The sequence below is a fragment of the Oncorhynchus nerka genome, linkage group LG6, assembly GCF_034236695.1.
Source record: "Oncorhynchus nerka isolate Pitt River linkage group LG6, Oner_Uvic_2.0, whole genome shotgun sequence".
NCBI lineage: Eukaryota > Metazoa > Chordata > Actinopteri > Salmoniformes > Salmonidae > Oncorhynchus > Oncorhynchus nerka.
The window spans coordinates 20,394,009-20,408,474 of record NC_088401.1 but is presented as its reverse complement, the minus strand read 5'-3'; the positions used below and the strand labels follow the sequence as shown (position 1 = coordinate 20,408,474).

Genomic DNA, 14,466 nt, shown 5'->3' with positions numbered 1-14,466 from the left:
CTATAAAAAGACACTGATATTAATCTAGATTTGGGACTTATACCACAAATGTGTAACTGTGCCTACAAATATCACCGAGCCTCACCACTAGGCCTATATTTACACTGGGGCCTAGACCACAGGCAGAGTATAGCAGGGCTAACTAAGGATTCAACCCAGGGACATGTTGTAATGTCTACTGTTAAGGTCCCTCAGTGAGTGTTTGTTAGTTGCAGCGTACATTCACACACCTGTAAAAGAAGACCATTCCCACCTCGGTCCCAATGAAAACATCCCTTTAAAGCGGCCTATGTGCACACAATGGAAGCACCGACACCGTCCTACTTAGCCGCTTTGTCCACTTCTCAAATTTCTGTCATCTCACTTGACTTTGTTACCGCATCCCCATTAAACACCCACACGTACCTGGAGCCTCCCCAACATTCCCATCAATAATGTTGGGTATGTAACATATGAGGTGCAATACAGTGCATTGTCATATTTAAACAAGTAGTCACTGATTAGTAACAACTGCATCAAGGCGTAAAATGTATGAACTTAACCATTTCCCAAAATCGCAAAGTAAATACGTTGTGAATTACTTCAATTTTCAATGTAGCAGCTACAAGTACCCTACATTTGAGAAATTCCGGAGCAAAGAGGGTTTAAGAGGAGGAGGGGCGTTGTGGCACAGTGAGGCCCAACCCCAGATTCCATTTTGGAAACCATCTTCCTCAGGTTCCCTCTTTCCTTCCTCCTCCTGCACCTACAAGTAAATCCCTGTGTCCCCTCCATGCCCCACTGGCCGGCCAGGAGATGGAACTTAATCTTATCTAAAAAGGGCTGGTTAAAAATAGCTCTGGGAGCCAAAGGGCCAAACCATTTGTACCCTTGGGGAAACCACGACCCATCTCCACCAGGAAGAGAGAGAAAACGTGTCTTAATACCACAACTTTTTTATTTTGACTGTGTCTCCCGGGGGGGTTCCACCCATACATCTCTGAGGCTAAATCATTGGAATAGGAGAGAGAACAACAGGTTAACAGCTAAATGAGAGAAGAGAAAGAATGGGGGGGGGGGGGGGGGGGCTAATACCAATGCCCTGCATTGTTGAAGGGACTTGACTGTCGGCTTGCCATCAGGGGACATTGTGTTTAAGTAGGTGTCTTTGGGGGTATGGGTGGGTTATTATTAGGTTAAATGGTGGGCTAATGAGAGCATAAGGGACCCGATTGGAGGGGAGGGGGGGTGAAGGCTCTTAATTACCTCTCTTAGAGGGAGCTCACAGCATCCTCGTCTGGCCCAAACCTTATTGGGAGGAATGTTGATCAGCGGACTTGTTTTTTTGTCAAAGAATATATAAATGATTGTCCTTTTAGCTCACCCAAACTCCTAATTACTTGTGTTATCGTTTCAGTGATGCTAGAAAATCCATGGTTCACATCTGGATTTTATCAAGTGTTTAGTTGGACTAATCATTCCCTTGAGTGGCCTATTTATTTAAATTCTTTAACCAGCCCTAATTTTGACTTGCACCACCCACCTTTACCCTTAGAATAGCCTCAATTCATCAGGGTGTGGACTTCGCAAGGTGTCAAAAACATTCTACAGGGATGCTGGCCCTTGTTGACTCCAACGCTTCCCACAGTTGTGTCAAATTGGCTGGATGTCCTTTGGGTGGTGGACCATTCTTAATACACACAGGAAACTGTTGTGTAAAAAACTCAGCAGCGTTGCAGTTCTTGACACAAACCTGTGGGCCTGGCACCAACTACCATAGAGCCTCACAGTGGAGGTGCCATAATACCCATAAAATCTAGCGGTCAAAACAGGGAAATGGTTCCAATCATTCTTTCACCATTCATTTTTCCAATAGGGAATTTTAGAAACTCTTGAAATAAGGGCGGTGTTTTATGTAAGCTTACCCTGGCGTGACGTTTTGATAACCATGTAAATCTCTCTCAGACAAAGTGACGTTTATCAATATAGTCGGCTCCATTTACTCTCAGATCCGAAAATACTAATAAGCATCAAAGGAGACATCAAGAAAAACTACAAATCCCTGCATGTCATTTCTAGCTGACACCCTTTCTAAAAGGTATTGTGTCAATTTAAAACATGCACAAGGCAGTTCACCGTATTGTTAATTTAAAAGAAATGTAGCCAATTTGCTCATTACTAAATTTAGCTAACATTAGATAGTTAATCCAGAGATTCTTACCTTTCGCTTCGATGCGGCAGTCTCGTCCAGATCATTATAGAATTTGTAGTTCTTTATGATCACCACATTAGCATTTCATTTTGGGGGGATAAATAGGTGAATATATTGATAAAGGGCCCCTTGTCCTAGATAGATTTACACAGTTATCAAAACGTCACGCCAGGGTAAACCTACACGAAACACAGCCCTTATTTTAGGTGTTTCTAAAATCCCCTATGGGAAATATGAATGGTGAAAAAACTATTGGAACCATTTCCTTGTTTGACAGCTAGGTTTTATGGGCATTATGACTCGTGGATCCCAGGAAGAGTAGCTAATGGGGATCCTAATAAATACCATACCACACTGTGGTACTCTATACCCTGTTCAAAGGCACTTAAATCTGTTGTCTTGCCCAAACACACTGAATGGCACACATACACAATCCATGTCTCAATTTAACCTGCCTCCTTCCCTTCATCAACACCGATTGGATTTAACAAGTGGCATCAATAAGGGATCATAGACTGACCAGGTGATTTCACATGGAAACTATCTCATGGAAAGAGCAGGTGTCCTTTATGTTTTGTACTCTGTGTATAATGACATTGTTATTATTAGGACCATCTAGGCCGAAGACAAAACAAACATCTCTACATTAAAGCCTATCACATCAAATTGCAGAGATGGAACACCACAAGATGGCATGCAGTCAAACTGCCATTTCTAACCAAAAGAGTAAGTAAGACGTTCTTGCTGGAGTAAGATCCAAGTCCAACAAACTTAAACCATAAAGATGCCTTTAGCCTTCTGGCGTGTGTAACTACCTACAACTGGTCAACATCACATGAAATCAAACATTATTGCACTCTATGCATCCCACATCAAGATTTTTTTTTTACTGTTCAAACTGACTTGCCCCCAGACTCCTAGGCCTAACAGACCCATAGCTAGTCTATTTTGTCAACAGGCAAGGGTCATGAGTACCAATAATGCAGTGGATTTGGAGACCTTGTGGAGGGTGGAGAGCTGAGGACATACAACGGGACCTCCTCTTTTAAAGTGTGATTCCACATTGATCATTTATCAACTACATTTGAAGTCAGAAGTTTACATACACCTTAGCCAAATACATTTAATCTCAGTTGAACAATTCCTGACATTTAATTCTAGTAAAAAATGACATGTCTTAGGTCAGTTAGGATCACCACTTTATTTAAAAAATGTGAAATGTCAGAATAATAGAGAGAATTATCTATTTCAGCTTTTATTTCTTTGACCACATTCTCAGTGGGTCAGAAGTTTACATGCAATAAATTAGTGTTTGGTAGCATTGCCTTTAAACTGTTTAACTTGGGTCAAACGTTTTGGGTAGCCTTCCACAATAAGTTGGGTGAATTTTGGCCCATTCCTCCTGACAGAGCTGGTGTAACCGAGTCAGGTTTCTAGGCCTCCTTGCTCGCACACGCTTTTTCAGTTCTGCCCACAAATTTTCTATAGGTTTGAGGTCAGGGCTTTGTGATGGCCATTCAAATAGCTTGACTTTGTTGTCCTTAGGCCATTTTGCCACAACTTTGGCGGTATGCTTTGGGTCATTGTCCATTTGAAAGACCCATTTGCAACCAAGCTTTAAATTCCTGACTGATGTCTTGAGATGTTGCTTCAATATATCCACATAATTTCCCTCCCTCATGATTCCATCTGTTTTGGGTCTGGCTTTTTTATGGCGGTTTTGGAGCAGTAGCTTCTTCCTTGCTGAGCGGCCTTTCAGGTTATGTCAATATTGGACTCGTTTTACTGTGGATATCAATACTTTTGTACCCGTTTCCTCCAGCATCTTCACAAGGTCCTTTGCTGTTGTTCTGGGATTGATTTGCACTTTTTGCACAAAGTACGTTCATCTCTAGGAGACAGAACGTGTCTCCTTCCTGAGCGGTATGACGGCTGCCTGGTCCCATGGTGTTAATACTTGCATACTATTGTTTGTACAGATGAACGTGGTACCTTCAGGCATTTGGAAATTGCTCCCAAGGATGAACCAGACTTGTGGAGGTCTACAATTTTTGTTCTGAGGTCTAGGCTGATTTCTTTTGATTTTCCCATGATGTCAATCAAAGAGGCACTGAGTTTGAAGGTAGACCTTGAAATACATCCACAGGTACAACTCCAATTGACTCAAATGTTGTCAATTAGCCAAATTGTTGATCATTTATTCAATCACACCATCTATATAACTTCCTCCAAAAAGAACATGATAGTTTATGAGGGATGATTACATTATTTATTTTTAAACCAACTGTCTTCTTGACAGTGCAAAAGCATTCTCCTCTGATCTAGTCTGCCATTTTATTTACATGGCCTTGCATGAGTATGACTGCAGGCCCTAAACCAGGACAGACTCATCTTTCTCTACCACAGAAAAAGTACTTTTTTTAAACCAAAGTTGTCTAGCCTATATCAGGCTTTCCTCAATTCACTTCAAGCAATTAAGTCAACTGACGCATCCTGCTTACTACCCCCACACACATCATTATCATCATCGTCGTCCCCTCCTGTTGCCTTGAGGTGTTAGTTTCATCACACATTCAACTAAACTATTCACACTTCAGTATTTCTTCATCTGAAATAAACCCACCATCTTTGATAGTGTCTAGATTTGGATGGCGAGTTTCCCTACAGCAAAATGAGTGCGTTTGATCCCGCTGTCGTCGTAGACCTACTCGACTACAGTGTAGAATTTCGTAATGGAATGCGAACTGCTCATCCAGATCAGCACTCTCCTCCTTGTCTTCTTCCAAGTGGTCAGAGAGCTCGAGAGAAGAGGAACATCGACCACCGAACGCTCTAAAACCGTGTTGCTTCTATTTTCAACCCCCAACAAAAAAAAGTATGCAATGCAAATATCAACAGGTAATTTCTCTATCACCAGATAACTTATTGCAAACAGAGAAACACAGTAGAGACAAAGTTACACTTTTACCCAATGCGGTTATATGCGCACAGTAGTCGACGAGAGCAAGGGACAAATGAAAAAAAAAATGCCTAGCAACCATTATCTAACCAGCCCTCGCTACGTTGCAGTTCCACAAGAGACAAAAACGCATCAGTTCTTCACTTTACTTGAGTAACTTTTGAGCGTCTAAAAGAGTAACAAAAAATAAAAAGAACCATAAATGATCACCAAAAAACACTTCACACATCAACCTCGTAGATGATGCAAAATGAATTAGCATATATCACTGAATGATAATTGTATAATGTTTAAAGACAAATAATGACGTTCTTAATTCTAGTGATGTAATAATTAGGACAAATATAGACCAGGATAACAAGCGGCGTGATGAGTGCGGATAACTATTATGTTTACTTCCTGAACAATGAAAAAATAATGATATCGAATCATTGAATAAATCGAATTAACACACAGGCTACTCTTGAAAAACAAATAAGTTTCGAAACATTTTGACCTTGTCAAGACGTTAACTAGCTATACCGACACATGGCCACTAAGCTGTAGCTAGGCTCGATCAAAGTGCACTGAAGATATGGATGCTCGAGCGGAGCAACAGGCGGTTAGTTAGCAAGCTAGCAGACTTTGAACCTCCACCTCGAGCCCCCAGAATTAAAACAAACGTTACCGATGATGGAAGTTAGAACTCCAACAAATTTCTGTTAATTTTAAGTGGCGATAAGTAACTTAACCTCGTCGGTTACGAATAATCATATAAGGAAGAGAAATTCCATCGCTCAGGCGTTTTAATCATGGATGAGCATCAGGTCCTCAGCGAAACTAGGAAGCGAATGGGAGTCGAGAAAACTATCCTATCCACGTCGCTTTTCGAAGTTTTACAACTTTGTCACAACAACTGTAAACTTCGCCAAACACGCAATTAACATCACATATCGACTAAACCAGACAAATAAGGCAGAATTGAGAGAATAAGCCGATAAGCTAGCTAGGTACTTACGTTTGACTTTGTTGGGGTTGGGCTGCTTACGCCGAGACATACTGATGATGGTGATGATGGGCTAAGAAAAAAAAAAGAAGCTGCAAAGTTGTTCCGGAGAGGAATCAAAATGGCGTTTCTGAGGATGTGCAAAGTTCGACAACTTTGTTCCCCCCTCTTTCTTCCAAATTCCTAAAAAGGAAGATAGAAGAAAGAGTCCAGAGACGAGAGGAAAACACTTATTTCGCTATCCTCTCTGACCGTCCCCAAAGCGCAGCTCTCTCCTCTCCCCTAACCTGATAAGTAAGACGCATCACGTGTTGCTCCTGCTAGTCTCCAAGGGGACGTGTTACTGAGGCTGCTTCCACAAGACTTAAGCCAGTAAGCATCTCTACAGGAGGGGTCTCAAAAGAGCAAAAAGTTTTATCGAGCGGCGTGGTACCCTCAACATGAAAACTTGTCGAGAGAGGAAGTGCACGCCGAGGAAACTCGAGCCCTTTAAAGTTCTAGAACTTTGTTGTTGATCAACATTTCTTTATGGGGCAACTTTGAACGATGAACATATGCGTTTTATAAAATAAAAGCCGAACAAGAATACACACCTATCATCTTTTAAGTAAGTGTAATGATTAAATCACGTTTAAGTAGGTACAGGATCCAGTGATGGATGCATAAGCAAACTATATTTAACTAGTTTAAATTGTTAAATTTAGTTTCAACTGGTGCTGGCATACTCCCACATTCCTCCAAGCCCTCCTCTCTGGATACAGACCCCTCCCTGTGCCTTTACTCATCAACCACTGGCCGACAAACATTCCCTCCCCTCTATGCAGCTGAGCTGGTAGGAGCCTGCACAGCCCTCACACTGTCTGGGCCCCATTGAGATGTAGTCAGATACATTAGGCTACTAATTATTATAAATCTAGGCGAACAACTTTCATGTAGGCCTAATGAGCTGAATAGTGAATGTGAGAGGATAGGCCTAGCCTACAGAGAGTTTGGTCATTGTGGCTTCTGTTGATTATACCTAACCTAAACCTCCATAGCCATTGCCAAGCAAATAGGCCTAGTGATTCTTCAGGAATGATATATAATAAGGATGCTAATTTGGGATGTTTTTAGTGCTAGATTTTAAAAAACAAAATATGATGAATTGGATGTAATTTTGTTTGCATCACCTCATTCTTATGACACTTATGAAGACACTTATTGCAAATTGATCTGACCATTGATCACTAAACATTCTAAGAAAGTTAAACTCTAGGCTCTATCCAGCTGTATGCTCAATCAACCCCAACTGAATGGAAAAGATATGCACCAAATAAATTAAAGAAATTAGATGGTGCTTAGCTTTTCTATTAATATAGGGTTGAGACATGGACTCATCTTGATAGACCACTTCAGGAGGTTTTAAAACATCTGGCAAACATATGATCTTGGGAGTGAGATCTTAGATCTTATTTTTTTATAGCTAATTTAAAATCAAAGAAGATACCTAACATACAGTGCCTTCAGAAAGTATTAATACCCCTTGATTAATTCCACATTTTGTTGTTACAGCCTGAATTCAAAATTGATTTTTTTTAAAAATCTCACCCATATACACACAATACTGGTAGTATAATGACAAAGTGAAAACATGTTTTTCAATTTTTTTTGCAAATTTATTGAAAACGAAATACAGAAATATCTATTTTACATAAGTATTCACACCCCTAAGAGCTTAAAACTCTTCAAGCTCTGTCAACTATTTTCAGGTCTTGTCATAGATTTTCAAGCAGATTTAAGTCAAACTTTAACTCGGACACTCAGGAATATTCCTTTTCTTCTTGGTAAGCAACTCCAGTGTAGACTTGGCCTTGTGTTTTAGGTTATTGTCCTGCTGAAAGGTTAATAAGTAATCTCCCAGTGTCTGGTGGAAAGCAGACGGAATCAGGTTTTCCTCTAGGCTTTTTCCTGTGATTAGCTCTCATTCTGTTTATTTTTTATCCTTAAAAATTACAAGCATACCCATAACATGTTGCAGTTACCACCATGCTTCAAAATATGGAGAGTGGTACTCAGTAATGTGTTGTATTGGATTTTCTGCAAACATAACACATTGTATTCAGGACAGAAAGTGAAGTGCTTTACCACATTTTTTGCAGTATTAATTTAGTGCCTTGTTGTAAACAGGATGCATGCTTTGGAATATTCTTATTCGGTACAGGCTTCATTCTTTTCACTCTGTCAATTAAGTTAGTATTCTGAAGTAACTACAATGTTGTTGATCCATCCTCAGTTTTCTCCTATCACAGCCATTAAACTCTATAAGTGTTTTAAAGTCACCATGTGCCTCATGGTGAAATCCCAGAGCGGTTTCCTTCCTCTCTTGCAACTGAGTTAGGAAGGACGTCTGTATCTTTGTAGTGACTGGGTGTATTGATACACCACCCAAAGTGTCATTAATAAGTTCACCATGCTCAAAGGGATATTCAATGTCTGCTTTTTTTAATCCATCTAGCAATAGGTGCCCTTCTTTGTGAGCCATTGAAAAACCTCCCTGGTCTTGGTAGTTGAATCTGTGTTTGGAATCCACTGCTTAACTGAGGAACCTTATAGATAATTGTATGTGTGGGATACAGATACGAGGCAGTCATTCAAAAATCATGTTAAACACTATTATTGCACACAAGAGTCCATGCAACTTATTATGAGTTGTTATTAAGCACATTTTTACTCCTGAACATATTAGGTTTCTGTAACAAAGGGGTTGAATACTTATTGACTCAAGACATTTGAGCTTCTCATCTTTAATTCATTTGTAAAGACTTTGAAAAACATAATTTCATTCTGACATTATGGGATATCGTGTGTAGGCTAGTGACAAAAAATCTCAATTTAATCTAATTTAATTTCAGGCTGTAACACAACAAAATGTGCAAAAGGTCAAGGGGTGTGAATATTTTCTGAAGGCACTGTATTTGCCAATGCAGAGTTAAAGAAAGATGGTCATTGGTGAGCTATTCAATTAAAGGCAAATATGGACCTTCTTACACATTCATAATGTGCATCAATTTAGTTTTAAAAACGGTGCTTGACTTGGGCAGGAGCTCACCAGAGCTGAGTACCAACATCTCAAATGTTCTACTGCATGAGCTCCTGTTACTCTTATAGAATATTACCTCAAAACTATTGTGGAGCTCCTGCACCTAAATATAAACATTACCGGCACCCAAAATGAGTACCGGAGCCTATTTCAGTCCAAGTCAAGTAGTTTATAAATATACTTTTTTCTAACTTGAATGTTTAACATAAACACACACACATTCTGCAGTGCCTAGCCTATATAAAGGAAATACTCACAGTATCAGCCTCATGAGCCTGCGATGAAACGTAATTACATTACATCACTAATCTAATAGTGTTTACTTTCAAATTCCAATGAACAATATTGACAAACAATTAGCCATAGCAATATAATGATTTATATTTTTGTGTAATTAGCACATTTAGTTTCAAGCTGCTGTGCATGCTTGCCTTGAACTGATTCACCAACGTGTTGCCTTTCCCCTAATGGTATCAGTCTTTGTCTTCAAGGGCTTGTATGCTAAATAACCATTTTAATTTTTAGGTTGCTCAAACTTGATGATCTTCCATCAAAACTCTCAAATAGGCATTTTAAAAAGCTGTATGTGATTTTATGATAATAAAAGACAATTTCATCAACTTGACTTGAGTTTCCAGTAAGACCTGTAGCATGCCTATACTTGATGGTGGTCAATAGTTGAGATTGCGTGTGCGCGCACGTGCGTATTTTAGTTGCCAGAAATGGCAGTGTGCCTTTCTTCAGTCACAAAACCCACAAAAATGAGAGTGATGTTATTTATTGAACGTAATCATGGCTTCAACTCGTTGCTGGGAACAACTATCCCAATTCGACAGTAACAAAAGGGTGGATTCATCCATCGTGGGCGAGGCGACCACAGCATCTCACATTCTGTAAAACAAGTTCCAGACTGGTCTGAACCGCGCTCGAGCGCATTTTTCCAAGAGTCGAAAAAGTGATAGCACTCGACGTATATGGGTCACTATGTTTTAACTTTAAAAACTATTTGACGCTGTCTTCCTGTACACACAGTAATTACACTGTATTTGACTCTACCCTCGCACCATCGACAGTCACATGAGATAAACACCTGTTGGTTGTGTGGGGGATGACAAGCACATGCTGCACTTACTCAACTGACTGTGGACTGACTGTCTAGTTTCCTTTCCTATGGAGTCTATTTAACTGCTTAAAACTTCTATTGAATTTTTGACACATATATGTGTTGCAGAAATGGACTTTGTGCTTAAAGTAAGTAGTTATGTGAAACACATTAAACAGGTTGTTAAAGATGTTGCCCTGGCTGGCTCCAGCATGTGCTTGTAAGTAAATGCAAAGAGGACAGGGGGAGTGGTGAAAAACCGGTTTCCATTGGTGACGGATGATTTGTAGGTAACAGTTGTTTGCCTTGAAGTCTGCAATGCACTATAGCTGCACAGAGACTCTTCGTGCATGAGGGCAACTTGTAAATTCTCTCTTTATAACTTGCTGATTCATTCTTTATTACGGGGCGCAATATGCACAAACAAATGGTGTGCACCCACTTCCTAGTCGCAGTTTGCCCTTAATTAAGTCCATTTTTAAAGTGTATGGTATATTTGGCTAAAAAAATTACTTAAAAAATGAGGATGAGTGAAGTTGTGATCTCTCAAATGTTTTGCAAACATCCTAATCCATCTGTCATCCATTTATGTTTTAATTTGTATTACATTAATTACAAATAAATCATAATTTGGTTATTATGTCTATAACACCCTTGACCCCAAGATAAGGGTTACTGATTGAAGTGCATTTAATCTACCTTTGTGTCAATTCATAAAATAGTTTGGATGGAATACATGGAAATGAAGAGGTGAAGAGAATAGCAACAATTACATTGGGAAACTACAGTATATATTAGCCACAAGCGCAAGAATGTCCTCTCTCTCTTTGGTAACGTCTCTTTCTTTTGGGCACAAACTGGTTAAATCAACGTTGTTTCAACTTAATTTGTCAATAATGTATTGTGACGTGGACTCTACGTGGAAAATACATTGGATTTGCAAAAAGTCATCACCCTCAACTAAAATTTCAACCACAGGATTATGTCATCATGGTAACCAATATTCAACCTTTGAAACATCATCAGATATTCAACGTAATATCTACAATAAGAAAAAAACAATAAGCTGGACAGCACCTCCTAGTGATGAGTTAATCTATCTACAGGTATCCTTTTGGTTTTAACCAAGCCCTGCCAATGCACTACCAATGTGCTATCGTGAGGGAGATTGTTGAGAAATCTCCACTAAATAGATTCACTGTTGCTATCGAAGTCATTCCAAAGGGTATGTTTAACAGAGCAAATGAAATGTAACCATCAGTCATATCATCAGTGATGCTATTTAGACCTACACTATATAGCATTTGCGAAGTCATCAACAGCTATTGTTTCATTTCAACCAGGGTTCAATTAAAATAGATAACACATATAGGCTTAGGGTTTCAAGCTTTGGTGGATTTCAAATTGCATCTTACAAGTTAATCATTAATATGTTGGATTCACATCTCCATCTCAACCAAAAATCTAAGTTAAAGAATAGGACTAAATGATATCAAACTGTACTTAAAGTTTGCTTTAGCCCTGTTCTTTAAATTATTAATTTGTTGACAAACTGGAATTAATGCCAGACTTAGTGGCACAGATAAAACTATCCAAGCAGAAAATACATCTCCTTCAAATGTTGATATTTGGTTGAGATGACAACCAAACACAATTCAATATCACTTTGTAATAGAGTAAATAGCCTAAAGTTAAAGCTATCTTACAAACTAATGTAACCACATTTATTCAACTTTAAAATGAGTAACACAACCATGTCTGCATTTTGAGGTTACTGTAACAACAAATCTCTTCTAATGTAATCATAGAAAGCGTGCATGTTCAAGATAGCATGCAAAGGTCACATGTCTGTGGAGAGATTTACAATTGCTATAATAATCTGTGCAGAATCTCAAATGGCATTGATCACTTGCACCATGTACTTTAATGTAATCTCAACTGCAATACTGGCAATACTGGTCATTTGGTTGTGCGATTAGATAAAGCACAGTGAGAACACATTAAATTGTATAAATTAGCAAAATATCTGACATTGTATTCCTATTTGAACTTTGTTGTGCTTTTAAATGGTTGAAAGCGAGTGATAACACATTTAGGTGACAACTAAACCAAAAATCAGAAATGTATTTGCAATTGGAATTTAGTTGTGCTTTTGCATGGTTGAAAGCATTGTGATAACACATTAGGAATTCAACAAACTTTTATCTGTCTTTTTGTGGTGGGTGAAAATAGGTTTTAATTTCACTGATCAACATGGAAATGACGTGGTGTGCCCAGTGGGTTATTAGGATTTTGGAGAGATGACAGGTCAGTGCAATAGAGTCTGACTCATTCCTCAATTGAAGTCTCTTAGGCAACAGGCGTTTTTTCCACAACATTTCTTAAAGACAGTCTAGCAACATTTCAAGAACTCTAATTTAATTCCATGCCTGAATAGGAATATTCAAATAATGTTAGAAGGTTATTATCTAACAAACCAGGAACTAGGTGTAAATGTTCTTTATGTTCTAGGAAGGTTTCTTGTCAGCTTGGTTCCTACTGGTTAGAGAAGTTTCCCCAACCCCAAATCACCACTATACCCTTTTGAAGAACCTATCACATGGGCTGTGTTCATTGGGCACCGAACGGAAGAATACAGACTGAAACAGGGAGGGACCACCTGGACTTGTCCAATAAGAAACACTTATTTTAAATGGTTTTCTCTGGATAAATGTGAAACCTTTATTGCCAATGCTGACACTATCCTGATATTAGGGGGAATAAAAGGTGACAAACGAGATGTTTGCAAGTTTGAACGGTAGTAGGATAGAAGAGTGAGAGGGAAGGGGAGAGCGAGGGAGGGAGGGGAGGACGAAAGAGCGAGAGAGAGTGTGTGTGGGAGGGGAGGACGAGAGAGAGAGAGTAGGCAGTAACATGAAGCCTCCTTCAACCCTGTCAAGGGATCCAAATAGTTTGGAGTGCTCGAGTGCTTTGAGATCTGACCTGTCCCACAGCGTGGCTGTCTGTCCTACTAAAGGCTATGCCCAAAGGCCATCACACAATCTGTGATGAAACAACCTTGGGATTTGTCACAGCAGTAGCAGTACATGAACATCATGTAAACAACTTTTTTAGTTTTAGGAATTCTCTTACCATGCTTCATGTGGAAATTGATAGTGGTGTGTGTGAGGTGCATGTGTTCCTGGCTTGAGGAGTTAATCATCGACCTGTTTGCTAGTCTCAGTGTGTGTGTGTGTGTGTGTGTGTGTGTGTGTGTGTGTGTGTGTGTGTGTGTGTGTGTGTGTGTGTGTGTGTGTTTCGGTCATGACATGAGTCACCAAAATGGCGGTAACTTCGGCTGAGGTGAGACAGTTCAACCTTGTGCAGAACTGTAGGGATGATTGCTATGGCTCCACACCTGTTATTGAGGATGCTTTCCAGTTGCCACCTTTCAGACAAACATGAGAGCAAAGGCCACACAAAGTGCATCAGATACAGGCAGATAAAACCAAATTCAGTTTTCAAAGCCAGCCTCAATGCATTTAGTTTTTTATAATTTTGAAACTGATCTACTGGTCTACTGAAGACCTTACATTTTGGCGTGAACCTCTTTAATCTATGGCAACAGGAAATACTTTTAGCAGTATCAATATCAGTGACTGGTGCTGAAAACAGACTCAAGCCTTCTGCAAAAGTGACCCTTAAGCCAAAAATAAGCATATTCTGCTTGGAATGTCCACACATTTGTTTTTAACTGACTTGCCTGGTAAAATAAATGATTGTTTCCATATATTTCACTTTTTGAGAGACAAAAATTGACTGTAAAGACAATAAAAAGTGAAATATATGGAAACAATCAAAACCAAGGAACTTCTCACATTTGGCATTGAACGTTGTGCATTTCTCTACTCTCACATTGAAAAGAGTAGGACCTCTAGTGGGCGAAATGGGAAACTGCTGATGTATGCTCACTACCCTTCTGTAGGGGATTGCATAATCAGAGAGTATATTTCGGGCAGAGGACATTTTTGCCTTTGAAGCTTTTATTTTAAGAGAGAGTTGTCATTTTGAAATCAACAGTAGTCAGAACTTTTAGAAACGTAACTTGTTCTACTGTATGTTGAAATCTGTATCAATTAACAGAATCAGAGAACCTGACATTCAGAACAAA

The 14,466-nt window shown here is 39.3% G+C and overlaps 1 protein-coding gene across 1 annotated transcript in view; it reads right to left on the bottom strand.

The window, feature by feature from the left end:
* The window catches only part of LOC115130156 (ras-responsive element-binding protein 1-like), a 78,174-nt gene extending 71,607 nt beyond the window's left edge, over nucleotides 1–6,567 (bottom strand). The window contains 1 exon segment of the mRNA XM_029660970.2: nucleotides 6,148–6,567. Within this exon segment, the coding sequence (XP_029516830.2) occupies nucleotides 6,148–6,187 (40 nt within the window). The 5' untranslated portion in view covers nucleotides 6,188–6,567.
* Nucleotides 6,568–14,466: the final 7,899 nt, after the last annotated feature.